The sequence below is a fragment of the Vigna angularis genome, chromosome 6 (assembly GCF_016808095.1).
Source record: "Vigna angularis cultivar LongXiaoDou No.4 chromosome 6, ASM1680809v1, whole genome shotgun sequence".
Classification (NCBI taxonomy): Eukaryota; Viridiplantae; Streptophyta; class Magnoliopsida; order Fabales; family Fabaceae; genus Vigna; species Vigna angularis.
The window spans coordinates 14,636,399-14,662,962 of NC_068975.1; the positions used below are offsets into that span (position 1 = coordinate 14,636,399).

The 26,564-nt window shown below is 36.5% G+C and overlaps 3 protein-coding genes across 3 annotated transcripts; all 3 read right to left on the reverse strand.

Annotated features, from left to right (window-relative positions):
• Nucleotides 1-2,397: 2,397 nt before the first annotated feature.
• LOC128197511 (uncharacterized) lies at nucleotides 2,398-2,943 on the reverse strand. The gene has a single exon (XM_052879564.1). The coding sequence runs from the start codon at nucleotides 2,941-2,943 to the stop codon at nucleotides 2,398-2,400; it is 546 nt and encodes a 181-aa protein (XP_052735524.1).
• Nucleotides 2,944-17,999: 15,056 nt separating this feature from the next.
• LOC128197512 (proline-rich receptor-like protein kinase PERK2) lies at nucleotides 18,000-18,579 on the reverse strand. The gene is made up of 2 exons (XM_052879565.1): nucleotides 18,143-18,579; nucleotides 18,000-18,069 (listed from the first exon to the last, which is right to left on the reverse strand). Exons 1-2 carry the CDS (start codon nucleotides 18,577-18,579, stop codon nucleotides 18,000-18,002), a joined length of 507 nt encoding a protein of 168 aa, XP_052735525.1.
• A 1,895-nt stretch (nucleotides 18,580-20,474) lies between these two features.
• Nucleotides 20,475-23,425, reverse strand: LOC128197513 (uncharacterized). Its single transcript, XM_052879566.1, has 3 exons — nucleotides 21,858-23,425; nucleotides 21,522-21,780; nucleotides 20,475-21,212 (listed from the first exon to the last, which is right to left on the reverse strand). Exons 1-3 carry the CDS (start codon nucleotides 23,423-23,425, stop codon nucleotides 20,475-20,477), a joined length of 2,565 nt encoding a protein of 854 aa, XP_052735526.1.
• Between the last annotated feature and the right edge of the window lie 3,139 nt (nucleotides 23,426-26,564).

Genomic DNA, 26,564 nt, shown 5'->3' on the forward strand with positions numbered 1-26,564 from the left:
TTCACACCAGATTTGGCCAATTCACCATCCAATTTTTAGCAAAGGAATCAAACTGATATGTAATCAATTAAAATGACTATAGGACAGCAAATCAAACTTAAACAAGACTCTAGAAATGCATTTAAGAGATGTCCAGAAAGAATTCTAAACTGGACAGATTCAAAAATCAGAAAAATTTAGAAACATCAATCAAAGATAGGTGCAGTTCGGTCAAGCTGCTTGAATGAGTTATGGATTCTGCAGAATGGTGCAACCAGATTGATTGTCTTGGAAAATTCCTTGTTCATATGGTATGCACACATCACATTACAGCAACTCAACATCACCAATTTTAATTTCACACGGTGCATTTCAGAAAACACATTTTAAATCAAATTCAAAACAGATTTGAATTCTGTATTAACTAGAACTGCACTGTGATGGAATTCAAGATGCACTTGAGCTCTTTAATCATTGCTCATTTGATGTGCTTCTGTTGAAAAACACATCCAGTTTCACAGATTTATCCAGGCACCAAAATTACTCAGGATTTTTAACAAAAATTCAAGAAAATCACATGACTGGACAAAACAATGCAGATTAAAAAAATTAAAAGACTCAAATCAATGAATTGATCCGATTAAAATGATGAACAATAAAATCAAGTAAAAGATGGAACAAAGACACGATGTAAATGAAAACTACTGGAATTGAAGAGAGTAATGAAACAGTGCATACAGAGACAAAAACACGAAGGAAAATGTATTGACAGTGTAGAATGAAGGAAAATTTTACTCAGCTGGAGCGTGATGCAGAACCTTGCTCTGAATACCACTTGATGAAGTTGCTCCAGAAGTGGTGTGGTTTGAAGGTAGTGGAATGATGAATTGGATCATGAGCAGTGTCGAAGTTGGCTCACGAGAAGCAGCTGGCAGCGGAAAGAATTATGGTTTGGCAGCAGCGGAATAGTGAATTCAGTGGATGCAGAGATGGAGGAAGAGCTCTAGGTGATTGAGTATACTAGCTCAGACGGCCTTCAGTGGAAGGAAGCTAGATGGAGAAGGAAAGCTCAATAAGAAGTGACTTTTGGAAGAGTTCTGGTTGCTGGAAAATACATCAGCAGAGTAAAACTCAATATTCTTCAAAAGTGAGCTACAAGCTTTGCCTATGAGATTTTATAGATCAATCTCAAAGCTTAAGCAAGCCTTTTACACGTTTTTAGATCTGAAATGCTAACCATGTGCTAAATGTGTGGCTTCTAGAAAGCCTTATGAAACACGTGACAAATGAGTTTTACATGTGGAGAAACAATTACTAATGCCACCCCATAGAAGGATAAGCACACCCCTTCTTGTGTGGAAATGTCCATTTTACCCTTCTCCATGTTTTGGCAAATTTGTAACATCTTCTTGTTCTCCAATTTTCCATCCAAAAATATCAAATAGTATTTGACCTTTGGGAGAATACTCATCTTGGAGCTTTTTGGCCATCCCTCTTGTGATGGGTCCTATGGTGCTAGGCCTTCTTGTATCAGATACCCCGCAACGAAAATTCCCGCTAAGCGGCACTTGCGTGACTTGCTTTCCTTCTTCCTAGCTTGCCCTAGGTGCCTCATACTCACGCCCCTCACTCACTCCATGCAATTAATTTCTCATTTCACTTAAACATTCAATCCCTATCATGCAACTAAAGCAGAATCAAAACAAATAAACAAGATAAAATGAATCAATTGGGTTGCCTCCCAGGTAGCGCTTGTTTAACGTCACGAGCTTGACCCAAAATCCACCAACACCCATTAGTAGGTGCCAATATTTCTTACCAACACCCATCAGTAGGTGTAACAAACCTGTTTAATAAACCTAGTATCCTTCAGTAGATACTTAACCACCTAGCATCCATTAGTAGATTCTACACCCAAACATTTCAACATAAAAAATTTGTCCAAAGTTTATAAAATTACTTCACCAAAATCAACAATAAAATAAGAATTAATGTTCTGAAATCACTAGGGTGCCTCCCAGAAAGCGCTCTTTTAACATCATTAGCTTGACCCAATAAAGTTTAGGTTCCATCTTCCATGTTGGTGTTCATCTTTTTATCATCACACCAACTCATCAGCTGCTTCCGGTCCACCTCCTTGATTTTTCTTGAATGTGGAGATTCAATTTCTATCAATCCATCCTCTTTATAGTCTTGCACAACCCACAATCTGTTTTTGAATCTCACATGTTTACCAAGTTTGGGTTGTGCTTGCATCAACTCATCATGAACCGTCCTTCCTTTGCCATCCTTTTCTTCTTCCCTAACCTAAAACAAGAAACAATTTTTACCTTTAAAGTCCGACTTTGTATCTTTAGGACTAGTCATGAGTGCATCTCGACATGTAGCTTTATGACTAGCCTCTTCCTTTTTCATCTGCTACTCTTCTTTGAAGACATCAACAACCACCCTTTTTTCGTGGTCTTGAAGCACCATTATTCCTTCATCTACATCAATGATGACCTTAGCCATTTTCATAAACGGTCTTCCAAGAATAATTGGCACCCTTTCATCCTTCATTTTTATCACCACAAAGTCCACCAAGAATTGTAGTTTACCTACACAAACCATAACATCTTCTGCTATACCATAAGGATTCATTGAAGATCCATCCGCTATTAGCAAAGTCATGTTTGTTGGCTTGATGTCAAATTCACCAATTTGCTCAAGTAAAGATAAAGGTATTAAATTGACACTTGACCCTAAATCAAGTAGGGCTTTCTTTACCTTTTTCCTCCCTATGATGCAAGGAATGGTGAAACTTCCTGGATCTTTCACTTTTGGAGGGAATGATCTCTTCTTAGTAGCTTTGCACTCATTAGTCTCCTCCTCTATATATCTTTTTCTTTTGGAGATTTGATTCATATGATTTACCTGAGCTGAAAATTGTTGCCATGCTTCATTTACCAGTAGATCAACATCCATTTGATTGAAGATATCTGTACAAAGCCCCTCTTGTCTCTCTTTCTCTATTCTCTCACAATCTGTTGGAAAAGGAAGAATATTTTCAATTTTTTTTCTCTTTTATCTCTTCTTTCTCTTTTTTCTCATGCTCTCCTTTTCTTTCTTCTTTTCCCTCTACTCTCTCTTCTTTTTCTTCTCTTCTCTCTAACTCAACTTTTTCAACATTCACACTCACTAAAACTTTACACTCTTCCTTAGGGTTAACTTCAGTATTAGCCCCAAAATTCTTATCAGGCATATCTTCCAACTTCTTAGATATTTGGCCGACTTGAATCTTCAAGTTTCTAATAGACGCTTCAATGCTCTTTTGAGTGGAAATAGTTACCTGCATAAATTGCTGAAGAATTTCTTCCAACTTTGTATGTTTTTCAATGAGTGTAGACACTTGTTGCCATAGTGTTGGTTGTTGCTGTGGCCTATTAAATTGTCCTAATTGCCCAGCTTGTCCAGATTTTCCTTGACCTTGACCCATGCTTGGGTGAGGTTTCCACCCTTGGTTGAAATTACCTTGGCGGTATGGAAATTGATTGGCCATGAAATTTACATCTTCTAGGGCCTCCACTGGAAAAGCGCATTGACCATTGATATGGTCACCACCACATAGTTCACACATCTGTTGTTGAACTTGTGCAACAGTCTTTAATTCCTTTGGCAATTGAGAAAGTGTCTTTGTTAGATTCTCCAACTGTTGAGTTATAATCTTATTCTGAGCAAGCAAGGCATCATTTGATTGCAATTGTAGAACCCCTTTCTGTTGAATAGGAGTTCCTCTTTCACTGTGCAACTCATTGTCATTAGTAGCCATATTTTCTATCAGCTCAGTTGCTTCCTCTGGAGTCTTCCATTTAATATTACCTCATGCTGAGGCATCTAGCATCAACTTGGTTTGTGAACCAAGACCTCCAAGGAAAAGTAAGACTACTGCTGCTTCATCAAAGCCATGCGTGAGAGTTTTTCTCAACAAACTTTTATAACGATCCCATGCTTGACCTAATGTCTCCTCCATGCCTTGTCTAAAAGAAGATATCTCTTGCTTCCCTTTATTGACTTTAGATTGTGGGAAGTATTTGTTTAAAAACTTTGCAACCACAACTTCCCACTCTGTAAAACTTTCTTCTGGAAAAGAGTTTAACCATAACTTAGCAATGCCTCCCAATGAGAAAGGAAACAAGCTAAGCTTGATTGCTTCATCCGGCACCCCATTTATCTTCACGGTGTTATAGATTTCATTAAAAGTAGTGAGATGCTTATATGGACTTTCATGTGATAGCCCATTGAATTGATTACTCTTTACCAGTTGTATCAATGCTGGTTTCACCTCCATGTTTGCAGCATTGATGCTCGGCCTTCCTATACTGTTAAAATGTTGAGGGCCAACCATAGTGGTGTAATCTGCAGGAGTTCGTCTACCATTATTCTCCTCTGCCATATTTTTAGTGCTTTGGTTAGACCTTTGTGGTGAAGGTTGTGAGAGTGTTTTTGGAGGAGGGAAAAGTTCTCTAGATGTATGGATTCTTCTCCTCCGTCTACTCTCGTCCAAACCTTCAAGAAGAGGTTCTGAATTTTTCTTGCTTCTAGTGCGAATTGCTTCCTGCATACACAAGAAAATAAGTTCCTAGAAACAATTGTTAGCACAAAAAGATAAAAAAATAAATAAAAATATAAAAATATAAAACAAATAGAATTAAAAATACAAAAAGATAAAAATAAAAACCAAAAAGATAAAATTAAGGATACAAAAATAAAAAGATAAATCAAAAATATACAAATCAAGTCAAAATTAATCAAAAATCACACAAATAGACTAGTTAAACCACGAGTCCCCAGCAACGGCGCCAAAAACTTCATGAACAAATCTTTAATCCCCGAAAACGAAGTAAAGAACTTGTTAAACCCTCTACAAGTGTAACCGAATCATATCAAGTAATAAACCTGGTAAGACCAAGTATCGTTCTCCCAAAGGACTCACGACCTAGACAGTTGTGTGGTTTATTGATTAGCTAAGACTTGTAAAACCAATTGATTAAGATTTAGATGCAAATACTCAAAAGTAAATATGTATGCATGAATTGATCAATGGTAAGAAGAAACAAAACACGTGGATTGAAATATATGGATGATTATGTTGTTGGGGTTTATCAATTTCATCCTTATCTACTCTCATGTATTTAGGAATTCATCTTTCTTCATTAACTTTTAATGCCACTTTCTAAATTACCTTAAACCTGATGTCTCGGCGAAGAAAGCCTAATCTTAATCACTAGTTTACAATTTCTTGTCTCCCTAGCAATTAATCATGCATTATAGTGAACAGAAGGTTAAAGGCAACCAACCATCTTATACTACTATTAGGAGAGATTCCCCAGATCTAGATTTCCCTGTATGTGTCCATGTCAACAAAATCAATGATCATGACATCGAATGAGTTAAACAATGCATGCTTTGAGCAAAGAGGAAAAACCCTAATAATTAATGAAAGAAAACATGTATCTTAAAGAAGATTTTGAAGAACAAATTCCATACATGAGAGTTTCAAAAGGACTACATTGATTCCCCAACAATAATAAAAGTTTAGTTCACCATATTCATGGTGAAACTAGATGAAATACAATGAAAGAATGAAAAGATATAAGCCTAGAAAGTGAGAAAGGAGCCTTAGCATCCAAAATCCTCCTCCAAGGGGTGAAAGAGTGTGTTTTTGCTTCGTCCCAACCAAAGATACTTGACCTAGGTTAACTAAAAACTTATATACTATTCTAAAAATTACAGAAAAGTGAGCCCAAGCCCATCAGAATGTCGCTCACTGGTAGATACCGCTCAACGGTAAGTGCGTGACATCTATTCTGCCCCTCAGCTCTAGTTTTGCCCCTCAGGGGTAACTGCGGGTCTTCAAAGTGTCGCTCAGCGGTAAATGACGCTGAGCGGTACTTGTAGCTTCTTCCTTTTTTGCACTTTTTCTTCCTTTTCTGAATCCAACTCTTAGCTTCTTCACTTCTTTCACTCAATTCATCTCAAAAACCTGCAAAAATAAGGAAATCAAGCATAAAACCTTTCCAACTCTCTTATTTCCAAAAACATAAGCAAAAGCATGATTCCAAGCTAGTTTGTAAGTCATAAAGGTTGTTTTTATATCAATTTTAAGTATAAAAATAACAGTTTTTCAACTATTATCAGCGGGTCTTCAGAATTGACGCTCAGCTGTAGTTTTGGCCCTTAGCGGTGATTGCAACTCTTCTTTTGTGCACTTTCACTTTCTTTCCTGAGTTCATCTCCTTACAACTTCAACTTCTTTGATCTAATTCATCTTAAATCCTACGAAAACAAGGAAAACCAAGCATAAAACTCATCCAACTCTCTTATTTCCAAAACTTAAGCAGAAGCATGATTCCAAGCTAATTTCTAAGTCATAAAGGTTATCTTTAAGTTCATAATTAAGCATAAAAATAACAGTTTTTCAACTGTTAGCACAACCCCAAACTTAGAACTTTGCCTGTCCTTAAGCAAACAAGATGTAACTCAATCTTCCACCAATCCATACAATGGTTCACCACATTCAAAACTCTTTCTTTCAAGACAAGTAATTACTCAAATCAGCTCATCATAGAGAATTTTGTCAAGATGCACACATGCTTTGGTGTTCACATAATCACATAGTATCCAACAAATGCTATTGTCATGAATAATCAATTAACTAAGCATAGATGTAATCATGTGCTCATGGAATCTTTCCTCACCAGATAAAGTGTTTCACTCAAACACACAAGTGTATAAGAGGTCACTCATTCACTCTACTATCACAATGTCACATGTATCAACTTTGCCTTTCATTTAACCACAATCAAACACATTCACAAGCAAGTATCATCACAAGGGCTTTTCTATGGCTTATAATGTCGCTAGGCTAACAAGAAAATTGGTTTTTCTGGATCCCAAAATCCTTGAGTTAAGTGAATCATCTAAACACAACCATTCTTCCTTCTTCCCAACTTTCTTTTGCATTGAGCCTTTCTTTTTCTTTCTTTTCTTTCCTTTTTATTTTGTTTTTCACATGCTTAGCTCAATGCTTATCATATTCCCTTTTTAGACCTCCCAACAACCCCAAACTTGAACATTTATCCCTACCACAAGATATTTTTCAACTCAACTCAAGGTAAAGCTTTTCAAAAAGGGTTTTCTATCATGTTCAAGGCTAAAGGGTTCAACGGATAGAACACATTATGCTCTCTTTTATTGGGCTAAAACCATGCATTTGGGTAATAAAGGGTTACCAACAAATGGGCTTGATCATATGATACATAAAAGTAAGTGACTCAATCATAGAAATTTGGGCAAAGTCATTCATGCTTTCAAAGTAATAGCACTCATTCACAAAAACTCTAGAGTTCAAAACCTCACATATAGGCTCATCTAATCGTTCCACATACACATCCTGCTTAGTATCATAATCACAATCACAACATCATGCATTTGTTCACATAGCTTGTGAACAACCACCTGTATATCAGCATATAGTTCACAATGTCAACATCAATATATATCGAAGCATTGGTAACAGTTGAAAAACTGTTATTTTTATACTTAAAATTGACTTCAATTACAACCTTCATGACTTAGAAATTAGCTTGAACTCATGATTTTGTTGAATTGTTGGAAATAACAGAGTTGGACAGGTTTTATGCTTGATTTCCTTGTTTTTTCAGGTTTTGAGATGAATTTGGTGAAAGAAGTGAAGTAGGAAAGAGATGGAGACAGAAAAGGACACAAAAAGTGCAAAAGAAGAGAATCAGCAAGTACCGTTCAACGCCAATTACCATTGAGTGGCACTTTTCAGTACCCGTTGGCACCGCTGAGGGGAAAACTGGCACTGAGGGGAAGAAGTGAAACGCGCTACTACCGCTGAGCGGTATTTTCCATTGAGCGGCACTTTTCTGGGCTTGGGCCTACTTTTTTGTATTTTTTAGAATAATATATAAGCTTTAGGACGTCCTAGGGTTTGTATCTTTGGCTGGAGCGAAGCAGAAACACACTCTTTCACCCCTTGGAGGAGGATTTTATTAATTTGTTGCAGCTGTTTGTATTTAAAAGAATTGAGGGCTTCGAGCTCAAACCCACTAGAATGGCACTTCAATTGGCAGACATGTCTCTTAAATATCCTTATGGAGTAGTTGAAGATGTGCTGGTCAAGGTAGACAAATTCGTTTTTCCAGTGGATTTTGTTATCATGGAGATGGAGGAAAATGGAGATGTACCTCTCATTCTTGGGAGACCATTTATGAAGATTGCCAGAGTTTTAATTGATGTCGAGAATGGTAAACTCAAATTGAGAGTTCAAGATGAAGAGGTAAATTTCGATGTATTTAAAGCCATGACACATCCAAAAGATGACAAAGCATGTTTTCAATTTGATATAATTGATGAGGTTTGCATGGTGCAAGAAAGGATGATACATTATTCTTCTCTACTAGAGAAATATCTTATTGATGCTTGTGAAAATTTAAATGAAGAAGAAGAAAAATTGATTGATGAATGTATGACGGATTTGGAGACATTGAAGGAGATTTCAGTGGAACATGCTAAGTTTGAGACAATTGACACCAAAGAGGAAGTCAAAGCAAAGAATTTAGAATTAAAAATGCAACCATCACATTTAAAGTATGTTTTTCTAGAAGAAGATGGAACAAAGCCAGTTATCATCAGTAATTCTTTGCTTCTTGAAGAAGAAGAAAAGTGGGTAGAAATATTGAAAGCCAACAAAGAATCTATTGGGTGGTCAATTTCAGATATTAAAGGTATGAGTCCAACTTATTGCATGCATAGGATCTTCATGGAAGATGATTATAAACCGAGTGCTCAACTACAAAGAAGATTAAATCCTGTCATGAAGGAGGTGGTTAGAAAAGAAGTATTGAAGCTCTTGGAAGATGGCATTATTTATCCAATCTCTAACAGTGAATGGGTAAGTCCAGTACAGGTCGTTCCAAAGAAAGGTGAGATGATAGTAATTCATAATGAGAAGAATGAGCTTATTCCTACTCGGACTGTTATTGGATGGCGTATGTGCATTGATTACAGGAAATTAAATAAAGCTACCAGGAAAGATCATTTTCCTCTTCCTTTCATGGATCAAATGCTAGAGAGATTGGCAGGTCAGTCTTTTTATTGTTTTCTGGATGGATATTCTGGTTACAATCAAATTGTGGTAGATCCAAAAGATCAAGAGAAGACTGCATTTACATGTCCTTTTGGTGTTTTTGCTTATAGAAAGATGCCATTTGGATTATGTAATGCCATTTGGTTACAATCAAATTGAAGTCTTCATGGATGATTTCTCTGTCTTTGGAGATTCCTTTCATAAGTTTTTGATGAATCTGGCACTGTTCTCAAAAGATGTGTTCAGACGAATCTGATACTTAATTGGGAGAAATGTCATTTTATGGTAAGAGAAGGAATTGTATTGGGGCATAACATTTATGTTAAGGGGATTGAAGTGGACAAAGCCAAAGTAGAGGTTATTGAGAAACTTCCTCCACCAACAAATGTGAAGGGAATCAGAAGCTTCTTAGGCCATGCTGGATTCTATAGAAGATTTATTAAAGACTTCTCAAAAATTGCAAAACCATTAAGTAATTTGTTGGTTAAAGATATACCTTTTGTGATGAATGATGAATGTTTGAAAGCTTTTGATACATTGAAAAGCAAATTGATTTCGGCCTAGTGATTATAGCCCCATATTGGAATCAAAATTTTGAATTAATGTGTGATGCTAGTGATTATGCAATAGGAGTTGTCCTTGGTCAAAGAAAAGGGAAGGTATTTCATACTATCTATTATGCTAGTAAAGTGTTGAATGATGCCTAGTTAAATTATGCTACCACTGAGAAGGAGTTTCTAGCTATAATTTATGCTTTAGAGAAATTCAGATCTTATCTCATAAGGTCTAAGGTGATTATCTACACAGATCATTCAGCTATAAAATATTTGTTGACAAAGCCAGATTCTAAACCACGTCTAATTAGATAGGTGTTATTATTGCAAGAGTTTGATGTAGAAATCCGTGATAAAAAGGGGAGTGAAAATTTGATTGCTGATCACTTATCCCTGCTAGTTAATACTGAGGTTACTAGCAAAGAAACAGAAATCTGGGAATCGTTTTTGGATGAAACACTCATGTATATTCAAAAGAGGTTGTGGTTTGCTGATTTGACAAATTTTAAAGCTGCAGGGGTAATTCCAGAAGATCTTAATTGGCAACAAAGAAAGAAATTTTTGCATGATGCCAACAGTTTATCTAGGATGACCCTTACTTATTTAAAATAGGAGCAAATAATCTCTTGAGGCGATGTGTTACAAATGAAGAAGCTGAAGGAATTCTCTTGCATTGTCATGATTCACCTTATGGAGGACATTTCAATGGAGAAAGAACAACAGCAAAAGTTCTTCAATCAAGTTTTTATTGGTCTACTTTATATAAAGATGCTCATAATCATGCCATGAATTACGACAGGTGTCAAAGAACTGGAAATATTTCAAGACGTCATGAAATGCCATTACAGGGCATTCTAGAAGTTGAAATCTTTGATTGTTGGGGCATTGATTTTGTAGGACCATTTCCACCATCTTTCAACAATGAATACATTTTCGTGGTAGTAGATTATGTGAGTAAATGGGTAGAAGCATTGGCGTGTCCTAAAAATGATGCAAGCACTACGATTAAATTTCTAAAGAAGCAAATCTTTACACGCTTTGGAACTCCTAGAGTACTTATTAGTGATGGAGGATCTCATTTTTTCAATTATCAGCTATCTAAGGTACTCAAACATTATGGTGTGAGACATAAGGTAGCTTCACCTTATCATCCACAGAGTAATGGGCAAGTTGAAGTATCTAACAGAGAAATCAAGCGAATATTGGAGAAAACAGTTGCTATGTTAAGAAAGGATTGGTCACATAAACTTGATGATGCTGTCTAGGCATACAGGACTGCAATGAAGACATCTATGGGTTTATCACCTTATCAGCTTGTCTATGGGAAAGCATGTCATTTACCAGTGGAGATGGAGCATAAAGCCTTATGGGCGCTTAAAGCGTAGAAGGCAAATGTTGGAACTTGAAGAGATGCGGTTGCATCCATATGATTCATCCAGAAACTACAAAGAAAAGGTAAAATTCTATCATGACAGGAAGTTGATTAAGAAAATTTTTATTCCACGACAGCAGGTGTTATTGTTCAATTCAAGATTGAAGTTGTTTCCTAGAAAGTTCAAGTCAAAATGGTCCAGGCCATTCATAGTGAAGAATGTGCGTCCACATGGAGCAATTGAATTAGTTGATCCAACTGCCAGTGATCAGCAAAGAAGCTGGGTGGAGAACGGTCAACGTCTCAAGCATTATTTAGGAGGAGAACTAGAACAATTATCCACAGTAATGAACTTGGCGGATCCTTGAACTATTTTGGGTCAGGCTCGTGACGTTAAATAAGCGCTTACTGGGAGGCAACCTAGTGTTTTGTAATATTGAACTTATTTGCTTCTGTTTTTTTTAGAATAGGGTTGATGTTCTCAATTTGAAATTTGTCTGTTATGATGGTTTGCTGATGACGTATTGCATGATGAGTATTGCTTGTGTGTTTTGATCTTGATTGATGTTGAGATTGTGCACATTATATGCTTATACAGGTGGTTCACGAGCTATGTGAACAAATGCATGATGTTGTGATTGTGATTATGATGCTAAGCAGGATGTGTATGTGGAATGTGAATGAGCTTATATGTGAGATTTTGAGCTCCAGAGTTGTTGTTGAATGTTATTACTTTGAAAGCATGAATGACTTTGCCCAGGTTTGCTATGATTGAATCACTTGCTTGTTTGCATCATATGATCAAGGCCATTTGTTGGTAACCCTTTTGTTAGCAAAATGCATGAATTTAGCCCACTAAAAGAGAGCACTATGTGTTCTATCCTTTGAACCCTTAGCCTTGAACATGATTTGAAAACCCTTTTTGAAAAATCTTTACCTTGAGTTAAGTTGAAAATATTCTGTGGTATTGATAAATGTTCAAGTTTGGGGTTGTTGGAAAATAGAAAGGGAAAATAAAAAGCATTGAGCTAAAAGTTAAGCATGTGAAAAGAAAAAGAAAAAGGAAAGAAAAAGAAGAAAAAGAAAAGCTCAATGCAAAAGAAAGTTGGGAATAATTAAGAATGGTTGTATTTAGATGATTCTCTTAACTCAAGGGTTTTGTGATCCAGAAAAACCAATTGTTATTGTTAGCCCAACCGCATTATAAGCCATTGAAAAGTCCTTGTGATGATGTGTGCTTGTAAGTGTTTTTGATTATGGTTAAATGAAAGGCAAAGTTGATTCATGTGGCATTGTAATAGTAGAGTGAATGAGTGAATATCTCCTATACACTTGTGTGTTTGAGTAAAACACTTTATCTAGTGAGGATAGATTCCATGAACACATAAGAACATCTTTGCTTAGTTGATTGATCATTCATGATAATAGCATTTCTTGGACATTATGTGATTGAGTGAACACTAAAAGCATGTGCACATCTTGATTGCAGTCTTGGTGATGAACTAAATTGAGTATTTACTTATCTTGAAAGAAGGATTTTTGAATGTGGTGAACCATTGTATGGATTGGTGGAAGATTGAGTTACATCTTATTTTCTTGAGGACAAGCAAAGTTCTAAGTTTGGGGTTGTGATAACAGTTGAAAAACTGTTATTTTTATACTTAAAATTGACTTCAATTACAACCTTTATGACTTAAAAATTAGCTTGAACTCATGATTTTGTTGAATTGTTGGAAATTGTTAGAATCGCTGCAAAGGAATTATTAGCGTGGAACCAACCAAGAGGGGGGGTGAATTGGTTATATACTATTATTTTGCCTTTTATTATTTTTCTCTTAATTTTTCTTACTGAGCAGATAATTAAATATAAATGACAGAGTAAGGGAAAGAGAAAAATTGCACAGGTGATTTTATCCTGGTTCAGATCACTCGGATCCTACGTCCAGTCGCTTATCTCAAACAAGATAAACCTTTTTCACTATCACAAAACAGTTACAAATATTAATCACAAAGAAAAACAATTTGTAAGAGTTTAGAAATACCACCTCTCTTGAAACCACAAGAGATGAACTTACACTTCCTTTGAATCTTCACAAAGGATGACCACCTCCTTCGAATGATTCACGAAGGATGATTCTCTTCCAGGCACTTCCTCGGATACACCAAGGATGAACAAGCTATTCCTCTATCACTGTAGTAGCACTTCAGGACTTTGCAGACAAGAGTTTCCTTAGCTTCAACAGAGTTCTCAAAGAGTTCAGAGATCTTTAGCACAAAGGGAAGAGTTGTTTTTGAGATAGAGAGTGAGCCATTTTATAGACTCAGCATAATACTCTTCCATTCTTCGAAAACGGGCCATCTAACGCATATAATCGATTATCACAAGTATTAATCGATTAAAGAGAGTACAACGACTAGTTTTTCAAATCTGAAACCCACAACGGCTAGTGTTAATCGATTATTCTCAAGAATAATCGATTAACTAATCGATTATTATTAGCTTTAATCGATTATTACAGTGGCAATTGGGTTTTCAGTGCCAGCCTCATTTTAATCGATTAAAACTGGGTTTAATCGATTAAAACAGCTTGTGGATGATTCTCAACAGTAAATAAATCAAATATAAATTACAGGAATCAACCCTAATACTTATTTGAGCACTATTACATCAACTTTGATTATTATAAAAGCTTTATAAAATACAAAGATCTTCAATCTGTCTTTATGGATCTTGACTTGTGCAAATCTGTTCATCATCAAAACTTCATCTTTGATTTTTGCTAACATTCTCCCCCTTTTTGATGATGATCAAAAATTCTTCTGAGTTTAAAGCTTTTTAATAATCTGAAACAACCACAACTCACGAAAGGAGAGATTAATAGAAAAATAACGAAATAAAGAGTTTAAACTATCTTCTCCCCTTTTTTGATCATAAGAAAAAAATTGGCTCCCCCTTAATAAAAACAAAGGATGCATAGAAAAAGAAATGAAGAACAACTTGTTATTGAATTTTAAAAAGAAGATGCATACAATCAGAAAGATAAACAACAAAACAAACAAAGAGGATCTAGAACTCATCACTTGCGTCACTATTAAAGTGCCGCTCTAATCCTGAAATCCTAGTGTCTAGATTCCTGAGATGAGTACATATTTCTTCGTGGCGAGTGTTTTGAATGTTCATCATCTCATTTTGGAGGCGAGCCATCTCAGTCATTTGTCTAGAGAGACTCTCTAGACTATATTCCTCATGCACTTGAGATGGGCCGACAGCGTGTGTGGGGTCAGGCATGGGAATATCCGTAGCTTCGTCTTCATTTTCTTGCCCACCAAGGGCATCCTCAGGGTGGATGTAGGAGAGTCCTTGTTTGATAAAACCCATTTGCCTCAGGGAGTTATCTCCAACCTTATGACCCAGAAGAACAGTCTCATAATGTTCATTTGTGACATCTACCCCTTTGTACTCACAAATTTGGGAAACAAGAAGAGGATATGGAAGAGGTGCAACATCTAACCTTTTGGCCTTGAACATTATTGTCTGTATCAGGTGAGGCCAATTCATTGGAATGCTCTGAAGTATTCCATACATAATGATGAGATCAGTCTTAGAGCATTGGGCATGATTTGACCCTCTAAGGCACAAAAGCCACACAATAAGGTAGTGCAAAAGGCGTTCTTCCATCTTGAGTCCACCAGTAAGGAAGAGACGAGCATTGTGTTGTCGAGGATTGCGGAGAAATGACTGGTACACCATTATCTTGTTGAATTGAGCAAAGTCATTTGGAACAAGTTGAGAATTTTCTAAAACAGGGACTTTTGCTACATTCGTCGAAATGTACCCTTGTTTGGAAGAACCCATCACGAACCTTTAAATTAAAATAGAAGATGCGAACAAGATCCGGATAGTACCTTCCACGGAGTTCCATTATGTGTTGAACTCCTTGTTCAACGATGAGATTGGGAAAGGAGAAGTTGTAGGATGTGTACCAAGCGAGATCAATGAATTTCTGTTTGATGAGCTTCCTTTCCTTCCAAAATTGTGAGAAAGACTGTTGATCTTGCTCATCGGAAAGCCACCCTTCTATGGTAGCATCTCTTCGGCGAACAATACTCTCCGAAACTTCACTGGTCCTTCTTCTCCTTCTTCTTGAAGGTTCAGCCATGGAGATGGATAGAAAGCAAAGAATTTGGTGAAAGAAAGGAGAAGGCAAGAGGGATAAGCTCAAGATTGGTTCAAGTATGGAAAGTGGGGACCAAGTGGGGTTAAAATAGGCTCAAGAATGCTCCCCAACGTCTAGATTTTGGGATTTTGCCCGTTAATAGCCGTTGGCAACGACTAGTTCAATGAAATCTGCAATATTTTTCGAAAAGAAATAGTCTGGAGCGCATTTAATCGATTAAATTGGAGTTTAATCGATTACGTAATCGATTAATACTTGGATTAATCGATTAATCGATTCGTAAATGTATGGATAACACTTTTAATCGATTTACACGCAGATTAAACACGTTAGTCAACGAAAAATGCAATATTTAGTCCAAGAATGCCTATTTTAATATTTCTAATATGCCTAGATCTCTTCTAAGCTCAAAAAATCTATCCTTAGGCAATGCTTTGGTGAAAATGTCTGCTAATTGATGCTTAGAATCTATGAATTCCATTTCACAATCACCTTTTTGGACATGGTCTCTAATGAAGTGATGCCTAATTTCTATATGCTTGGTTCTAGAATGCATGATAGGATTTTTGGTAAGTTTTATATCACTTGTGTTATCACACTTAAACGGAATATGATCTAAATGAATATCATAGTCTTCTAATTGTTGTTTCATCCATAAGATTTGTGCACAACAACTACCCGCAGCAATGTATTCAGCTTCAGTGGTTGATAAGGCTACAGAGGCTTGTTTCTTAGAGTGCCAAGAGACTAAGGAACTACCTAAAAAGTGGCAGGTTCCACTAGTGCTTTTCATATCTATCTTACAACCTCCATAATCAGCATCAGAAAATCCTACAAGACTAGGCTCAGCTCCTGATGGATACCAGAAACCAAAGGATGTTGTCCCCTTAAGGTATTTCACTACAAGAAAAATCGCATTTATATACGGCCGAAATCCGTATATAACATCGAAAATCCGTATAAAAAGTGGTGTTATATACGGATTATATACGGTCAAAAATCCGTATATAAAAAGGGCGTAGATAAGATTACATACGGATAATCCGTATGTAACTTATATACGGAATATCCGTATATAAATTATATACGGATTATCCGTATATAACTTATATACGGAATATCCGTATATAACTTATATACGGAATATCCGTATATAACTTATATACGGAATATCCGTATATAACTTATATACGGATTATCCGTATATAATTTATATACGGAATATCCGTATATAAATTACATACAGCTTGACTTGAATAGCAGACCTGGTCATCCAACATCCAAAAAGAGACAATTTACAAGACCTGCCCATACCACACAGACAATTCACAAGACCTGGATATTATATCCATTCACAAATTTGATAAATAAATTAAGTCTTTAAAACCTACAAACATGCATTTCACATTAATCATAACAAGAAAGTTTACATAATTGTTAATCATAATAAGTTCAAATAACATGAAAAAAGTCATTGAGGGAATAAGTGTGAGTCATACACATGTCCTACTTCTAAAAACATAACTAGTAATCTCCATAAACAGTATCATCTTGTGGTTGATCTGTTGGTTGCTGTGGTTGTTGTGGTTGTTGTGGTTGTTGTGGTTGTTGTGGTTGTTGTGGTTGTTGTGGTTGTTGTGGTTGAACATTAGCTTGTGGCTGATTCTGGGATTGAAGAAATTGTTGTGCAATTGCGGCTGCAGGAGGTGGAAGATACTGCATCATGACACCAATAAAGCCTTGCAATTGAGAGTTCATCTGTCGAAGTTGGTCATCATGGGTTGATACTCGTGTGTGGAGGTTAAGAATGTCCTCTACAATCGGTTGCTGAGAAGAAGATGCCTGTGTCTGTTGTATGTAACTATCGACACAGTCATCTTGAGCACTGACATTTCCAATGCCGTATACGCGTCCCTTGTACCTTCCATCAGCAACATCCAACCAACATTGGTTCCTCAATCTTTCCTCATCTGCAGGGTCTAGGGGAGCACATGTTGAAGCCCCAACGGATGTTGTCTCAGATCTTATTTGAGAAAATCTGGCTTCAAACTCTTCCTGTTAAATGAATACATGATTATCGTTAAATAGATAGACCTAAGAATTATATAACCTAATAAAGAATAAGTTAGTAGAAACTAACATGTGTCCGCCTAGACCTTTCATCGACAAATTCTCCTGTTGATGCTCGAATATGTGTCTGCTGAAATATTTCATCAACATGCACTGACCGACCAAGCTCCTGTGACTGCAAGCAAAGAAGATGTAAGTTGTTAACATCAAATATTTTTAAAGTTTATCCGTATAGAAATGTAAAAATAAATTTATATGTACCAGACGAATTGCATGCTCATGCACGCTAATGGATCCCCCAGTGTGCAAACAACCACCCTTGTCAGATGTCCTGTTCTTTTTGGCCGTTTCACATTTTTGTCTATAAAGTGGCATGTTCCACTTCTCCAAAAGACCATTCCAAACAATATCCCCCATCCAATCAGGTTTTTTTCCTTCTGTTCGAGCTTTTTTAAACATCTCAGATAATCTATGAGATGCTTTTGTGTGGAAATTTTTTTTCACCTTTTCTTCATGGTTAGACCTCCATGAAACCTTTCTCTGTTGACAAAAAAGATGAATATTGGATAAGATAATTGAGGACCTTAACATTTAAAATTAACTGTAGTACATAATGTAAATGAACACAAGTGTACCTTAAAACGCTCAAAGAAAACATCTCTTCGTGTCTGAGGTATTTGTCCCCATGTCACTCATGGCTCATCAAACTGTGCCTTGATGGTGGCTGTGATTGCTTTGGATGCTGTTTTTGTTGGATAAAAGCTATACCAAAATAAAAGTCAAATATTAGAATAATACAGTATATGCTTGGAACATTAAATTGATGTTTTCTTACCCTCCTCCAATAGGTTTAATGATTGGACGATTGTTGGAAACATCTTCAAAGTCATTGGCTGTTGAACTTGAACGTGGAGGGTTATCCCCTATAGGAGATGGTGATGGCATATTTGTGGGAGTTGTTGGGTTAGAACCAACATGGGGGGAGGGTGATCTCCATTGATCAGCAGCAAATTGTTGTGAACTAGGTGTGAAAGGACGAACTTCCAACGAAGGTGGAATTGGTGATGGAGTAGGTGTCAAACCAGGAACTTGTAATGGTGGTGGAACAAATCTAGCAGTGGAGGTAGAGGTAGGTGTAGATGGCTGACTACTTGAAGCATTTACGTTATTGAAACGGTTTAACAAGTTGACCATATAAGATTTCTTCTTGCCCTTCTCCTTATCTGATTTTGCTGAAGGTGGAATAGGAGGGTCACAACCATCTGATGCCATATTCTTGAACAAAAATCAAATTGTGGGGTCAATTTATTTTTACAATTGAATGGAAAGGAAAAGTAAGAAAAGAACATTTTGTGTTATTATGATATTACAAATTAAATGTGCAGGGAAAATGTATTGAAATTGCAAAACCTATTATTGAAGCCTTGAAGAGGAAAGGTGCTTCTGCTATGGGATTTGTTGGTTTCTATTGGGGTGGTAAGTGGCATATATGGGTTCTAATTATCTCAAGGTTGTTAATTCCTCATATATGGGTTCTCAAACCTTCTTCCTCCAAACATAGCAATTAGAATCCTTAATTTCCACCAAGTGACAACATCTGTTTCTCTCAAAATATTTAAGCAACTAATAGTTAATCCCTTCATAATCAATTTGATCTGCACTTCTAAAGTATTTTGCACTGCTCCAAAGTATGTTTCTACCCTAGTCATCCATCCCACAGGCTCTTCTCAGTAAAGGACGGCAGTTCCACTATCTTAATAGCCATACAGTACTTCTCCACACCTTGGATATTCAAATTCGAGTCCTGGCTTAAAGGATATTTACTTATGATTGCAACTCACATCTTCCACCGTGGTTCTCTTCCCTAACAGCCTTTACATCTCAAAGAGACGGTTCTCTTCCATGTGTCCAATCATCTCATCCATTTGTACCACATCAGCTTGATATTTTTCTGATTATTCAACCAACAAATCTACACAATCAAAACTCCATCCCAAATGATCACCTTGCATACCTCACACATTTCCCTTCCCACTGATTCAACAGATCAGACTAAAAAATGACAGAAACTTGTTGTCCCAGAAACTTATCTGTATAAAGAGTATTCTCTGCTGAAAAACTACAAATAACATCACACTTGCTTAATTACATTAGCATGCTGTGAGACATTAGCATGCTGTATTCCTATAGCTGCTTCACAGTCTCTTCCTGTTTACTGATATGGAAACTTGAGAGCAGAGGGAATATGTCTTTTCGCAATCTTCATTTATTGAAAAACTAACGGACACTAGGAAACAGCCATAACCAATTGATTAAAGGTCCTAAAAGCTGAATCCATCCCCACCTATGTACCCTAGTAACTAGGAGAAGATCCACGCACAGACATGTAGCATTTTGAAAAGGTTGTTTTATATATTACATTCATTCCAAGTATTTATGTTCTTGAATACGTATATACTGTTCTTGATAAAATTTAAGTGGATTAGAAGATTTATATAGATGTATATTGTTGAAGATTAATTAGTAGTCTAATCAAGCCTTTGCGAAGAAATCCAACTGGGATGTCGTATGGTTGAAGGACATACATCATATGTAGAATCTAATGTGTTGGTAATTTTGGCAGAGACTGATTGGGTTAAGAAGAAGATAAAAAATAATGAATTGTCTAGAATTGGTTCTGGGGAATGGGTATTTGGTTGAAAATTGATACCAGTTTTCTATTGGAGTGGTGAAACTTGTGGTGTGTGGGAATCATACACTAGTATTATGCTGATACCATAACCCATTAGTCGAGCAGGAGGTGAATAATCCAATATTTTATATTGTTGAAGATTAAAATATAAAAGATTTATTTGTAAAAATCATGCGATGTTTAAACTAGTAAAGAGATTAGATTTTCATGAATAAAACAGTTAACTGAATTGTACTAAATTAAAAAATAGTTCAGATCAGTTACTTTGAGCTGTTTTTAAGTACATTACAGCTTTCCTAAACTAGTTTATAGTTAACTATAAACTTTTACAATACAATGTACAGTGTGCTTTGCCCACCCCTAATCAAAATAACACGGAAATTGAAATTACATAAATGAATTCATCACTTCTTCTTTCTCCCCTCTACAAGTATGGGTTTATGATCACCCATGGGTACACCAACACATCGTAACTCTATTCACTGCTAGAACTGTGAAATGAATCTTCATCCTCATCTTCACTTTGTCCCTCTTCACTGCATTCTTCTTCTGATTCACTTGTTTCTTCATCCATATAGCGTTCAACTGATGGTACATTGTTGGGGTCCACTTCTTCAAGACCGGCTTCTATATCTTGCAATCGGATAACTTCTTCAACTTGAATGATGTCATTAACATGTGACATTTCCTCCACTTGGTATGGCTCAATGGCATCTACCTCATTAGAGTCTATACGACCTCTAGGTTTGGTCTTTATTGCAACACACCAACCCCGTTTGTCGGTGCGCGATGCAGGATATGGTACATAATACACTTGTTCTACATTATGTGCAATTATAAAAGGATCAAACAAGATATATCTTTTATCCATTCGAATATCCACAGTGCCATACTTTGAATCCACTCTTGTCCCTATTCTTGATGGATCAAACCAATCACAATAAAATAATACAACCTTCTTTTCAATGGTTGAGGTATTATACTCGAGCTCATATATGTGCTTAATGACACCATAGAAATCATCTTCACCCCCTTCTGTAAGGCCTTTAACATGAACCCCACTATTTATAGTCTTCTTGCCCTGGCTCCATGCATGGGTATGAAATTTATATCCATTGACAAAGTAGGTATGCCATTCCTTCACACATCTTAAAGGACCAAGTGATAAATCTCTAAGATGTTGGTTTCTGACACTTAAAGGATCGTTATGAACCTACAAAAATATATGAACCTATTCAATATAATTAAAAATGAATCAATATGTGAATAACAAATTTATGTCGAAGAATTTGATAAGTTGTACTTGATCCCTGAACCACAATGGGAAATTTGCATGTATATGTGTCGAACTGTTTGACTCTGAAAGTTGATAGGTATGTAAGAATGAGCTGTCCATAGGTATGAGAATATTCAGTCAATATCAATTTGATACTTAAAAACAAAATCCATAGACAAATGCAATTTATTTGGAGCCTTACTGAAGATAAGGTTGAACTTCATTGCAATTGATCAAGAGATGAACATGAGCTGATCTCAATTCTTCGTCACTTAGCCAATGAGTTGATTCCCTACCGGAATGACGACCACCTTCGTCAAACACTGATAATGTTGTCCTTTCAACTTCAGTGTCTACTTCATTTCTCATGCTTTGTGGTGTTAACATAAAGTTCTTGAAGTAGTGTGAACAAAAATGAGTTGTTTCTTTGTGCAAATATGATGCCACTATTGATCCTTCAACCCTAGCTTTATTCTTAACTGAACGTTTAGCATATCCCATGAACCTACAATTTCAGAAAGTGGTATGTTAGTTTCAATATGTGTTGCATCTAAATTCAACAATTGAATGAGATATTGTCACCTTTCAAATGGGTACATCCACCTATATTGGACCGGTCCACCAAGTCTTGCCTCATATGGAAGATGTACAGGGAGATGTTCCATACAATCAAAGAATGAGGGGGGGAATATTCTCTCCATCTTGCAAATAATGATTGGAATGTTTTCTTCCATCTTCCGAAGGTCGACCTCATTCAATGTTGTACAACATAAATCTCTAAAGAAATGACTTACTTCTGTAATGGGATTGAGAACATGAGTCGGTAAAGAACTAAACGCTATAGGAAGTAAGCATTCCATAAACACATGGCAGTCATGACTTTTCATCCCAATGACCTTTCCCCTATTCACATCAACACACCTTGACAAGTTAGAAGAATATCCGTCAGGCATCCTAAGATCTTTCAACCACTGACAGACCTGTTTTGATTGGTCTACTGAAAGTGTATAATTAGCTTTTGGCTTGTACATCTTTCCATTTGTATGAGTTTTGAGCTCCAAGTCCTTTCGTTTACAATACAAGCCTAAATCCATTCGGGCCTTTTCATTGTCTTTTGACTTTCCACTGACATTCATCACAGTATTAAAAATGTTGTCAAAAAAATTCTTCTCAATATGCATGAAATCAAGATTATGCCTTAACAAATTATCCTTCCAATATGGTAGATCCCAAAAGATGTTTTTTTTCGTCCAATTATGCCACTCACCGTATCCATCTATTCTTGGTGCACCATTTTCAGTTACTTTAGGATAACCATTAACTCTATTCCAAACTTCTGTTCCCGTCAAATATGGTGGCGCGTCTTCCATGTCCACTTCCCCCTTTTTGAAAGCATTCTTATTTCTCCTAAAGGCATGGTCATTTGGTAAAAACCTCCGATGGGAGTCAAACCATGAATTTTTTCGCCCATTATATAATCTAAAAGCCTTTGAATGCTCCATGCAATGTGGACAAGCCAATTTACCATGGGTGCTCCATCCAGACAGCATACCATAAGCAGGAAAATCATTAATTGTCCACATTAGCATTGCCCTCATGATAAAATTTTGTCGCCTTGAAATATCGTATGTTATGACACCACTCCACAACTTTTTCAAGTCATCTATCAAGGGCTCTAGGTATACATCAATGCGTACTTTTGGATTGAATGGCCCTGGAATGAGACAAGTCAAAAACATGTAGGGTTTAGACATGCACATTTCTGGAGGCAGGTTGTACGGCGTGACAATTACTGGCCAACACGAATATGGTATAGATGATGCCTGCACATATGGATTAAAACCATCGGAGCATAAACCAAGTCGAACATTGCGTGGCTCAATGGAAAAATCACGATGTACTCTATCAAAGTGCCTCCACGCCTCTCCATCACATGGATGACGCAAAACACCATTTGACGACTTGTTGTGATGGTGCCATGTCATTTCTGTTGCAGTTTCTTTTGAGGCATACATTCTTTGAAGTCTTGGAATTATTGGCAAATAGAACATGGATTTAACGGGAACTTTTTTTTTTGAACTTGCTCCTGTCTTGTGTTGTTGATACCTTGGCTTCCCACAAAATTTGCATTCAACTAAAGCTCCATCCATCTTACCATATTCATTATCATAGAATAGCATGCAACCATCCACACAACAATCAATCCTCTGCGACTGTAATCCCAGCTTCGACACTATCTTTTTTGCATCGTAGTAAGTTTTCGGTAAACCACATTTGTGTGGTGTTACATCCAAAAGCATTTTTGCAAAAAAAATCTATGCATTGGTTAGGAATATTCCAATTCGACTTGCAAGCTAAAAGCCTCACACACATTGATAATTTGGAGTTTGATGCTCCTTCATACAAAGGCGTATTTGCCTCCAACAAAAGGTTATAAAACCTTTGAGTTTCTTCATTTGGAGCCTCTTCTATGTTAGAAGAATTTGATGCTTGGAAGGGTTGTCTTTGTATGAGAGCATCATGGACCATGTCTTCCATCGTGATAACTTGTTCATTTGGTTCACCTTCTGTCTCCACACCCCTGAAAGTGACATCATTATCTAAATCAGCTTCTTGCATGGTTTCCCCGTGATCCTCCCAAATGAAATAATTAGGCTTGAAACCGTTTTTATACAGGTGAACCTTCACAACTCTTTCGTTCAAAATCTTTGTACAATCGCACTTTGAACATGGACATCGAAGCCCCCCATCTCTTTGATAACGGTCTTGTTCACAAGCTTTAATTATAAACTCTTCAACACCCAATACAAATGACTCTTTCAACGCACCTCTTCCTCTATAACACCTATCGTACATCCATGAACGATTTGGTGGAACTTGATCCATGTTCTGTATACATATCAATTAACGACAAATTAGCCATTACTTAATACAAGGCTAAATTAATTGAAAGTTCAACACTAAACAATCAAGTAATTGAATTTCCATCACTGCTCCTTGGAAGGTAATGTTAGGTAAGTACTTAGTCATGTTAGTTTACAAGGTTTGGCATATTACATGGGGTATAGATGTTCATGCTTTATGAAAAGTGATGTTGTTATAAAGAGTACACATGGTTGGATACTTTGGGATGTTGTTTGTGTATCAAAAAGTGTCATGGATACACTTTAAAACCATGTATATTGTGGATATCTTGTTTTTAGCCTCTTGCATTAAGTATACATTGTTCATTTGGCACTTATCTATACTCTTTGACCAAGAGTGCGGGTAAGAGAGTATTGAGTATTCTCTTCCATTGTTTGAAGAGAAAAGAACGAGTTTTAAGTATGAGAGGAGTGGAAGTGAGGTTTGAGTGAGTTGGGGTACATGGGTTGATACAAATAATGAAGAAAGGAGAACTTTGGTGTCAATGGTGTGGAAAAAGATCATGAAAGAATAATAGTGTTAGTGGAGTGAGGAGATGGACATGTTACAAATCACCTAGCAAGGCAAGAAGAGAAGATGGAAGTTTTGGAGTTGGAGTTGAGAAGGGGCATACTTTGATTGAGCCTCAACAAAATGAGGAGGAGGATTAGGAAGAGGTGAAAAAAAATTTCAATATTTGAAATGGAACAAGACTGGCAGAATCATGTGACCATATGTCATTACCAGACAAAGCCAAAAAATGCCAATGACACCATGGATATTTTGTTATTAAAATATAAACTGTCAAATTAGGAAATGCTAAGAGGAAAACAAGCATAAATTATGCTTGTAAAAAGGAGGCCAGACCAAGAAGAACTCAGTATAAGAGGTGATTCCTTCACAGGAATAGAATTGATTTTATTGGAGTGTGCGTGCTCAAAGAACTTCGACTTAATGGATTAGGTTATTAGAAATTGTAGCTGACACCTACAAGGTTCCGAGCTGTCATGACTGAGTTTATCTCCTCCTTATAAGAAAAGTTGGAGTATGTGAAGAAACTATTGAAGAGTCACTATGTACAGAGAAAATATGTTCAATTATTTCCATATGTAGACAGATAAGAAGAACAGAACCTTGATCAAATTTTGTTAATCATCCAACAGATTCTATGTAGGTGAAGAGCATTTATGTGGAACTCTACTTTTACCTAGATACACTGATCCAGGTGTTTTCTCATATGAATTGACCCCAGATTTTCCCCAGATGCAATAAGCCTGATGGGTAACCTAAATGCCCTGGCCCCAACTTTTTCCATAATGCATTGGTCCTGGTTTTTCCCTAAATTCACTGTCCCCAACTAGTTGCTAGATGCACTAGCTCCAACTATTGCCAAAAGCATTGGTCCTACTAATTCCTGCAATGACCCCAACTATTTTCTAAACTCACAAGTCCCAACTTTATTCCAAATGCAAAGGCCTCAACTTTGTCCCAAATCCCAGAGTTGTTTCTCCAACCATTGTTTTCAGTCAATTTTGATTTTTATGTTTTTAAACATTGAACTTGCAGGGCAGTGAATTATTTTCTTGTAACAAGCTGACACTCAGTAAACATCCTCTTATGGAGGAGTGTAGAAAGACAGTAAATATCTAAAGATATTATCTTGATATTAGAGGGTAGTGGTGAAGTTTGTAAGGTCACTGTTTGTTAGGGAAAGGAAGTTTGTAAGATGGGAAATTGGACTTTAAGGTCATTGTTTCCTATATCACATTATTCAAAAACTAGGCTTCTACTCTACATTTATAAACTGGAAAAGGAATGTTTAGGGTATTGTTTACTAAAGAGTCAAAGTAATAAGTAAGGATTCCAAAGCAAGCAGTGGGTGCTGCTGGCAGCACTCATTCTAATGTGCAAGAAAACAGAATAAAAATATGGCAGAAGGCATGATAGCCAATAGTAGACAAAAAGAATAAAAAATATATCTATAAATGCTAAATATAGAAAATAGAATAAAAGAAAAATAAATAAATTAAAGAAAACAAAATCATTGACTAAAATCCAAGAAAACATCACAACTCCAACATTCTTTTGGGCACTTCACCTTCTAGCTTTGATAAAAAACAACACTCACATCACACACACACAACATGATTCTGAACTTCTAAAAACATAAACATAAATTTAAAGAAAACAATGGTGTTACGGCTGGAATGGTAGCACTTAGCCCATTAATTGAGATGAAGAAATGGAAAGTGGTAGAAGTGATACACATGTTTCACGGCTGGATGGAAATTAGCAAGAAAATTTAAGCACACATTCACACGGCTATAGCAAAGTATGGGATGAATGAAGAGGTGTTGTCAGCATATGGATTCACTAAGGGGTTGC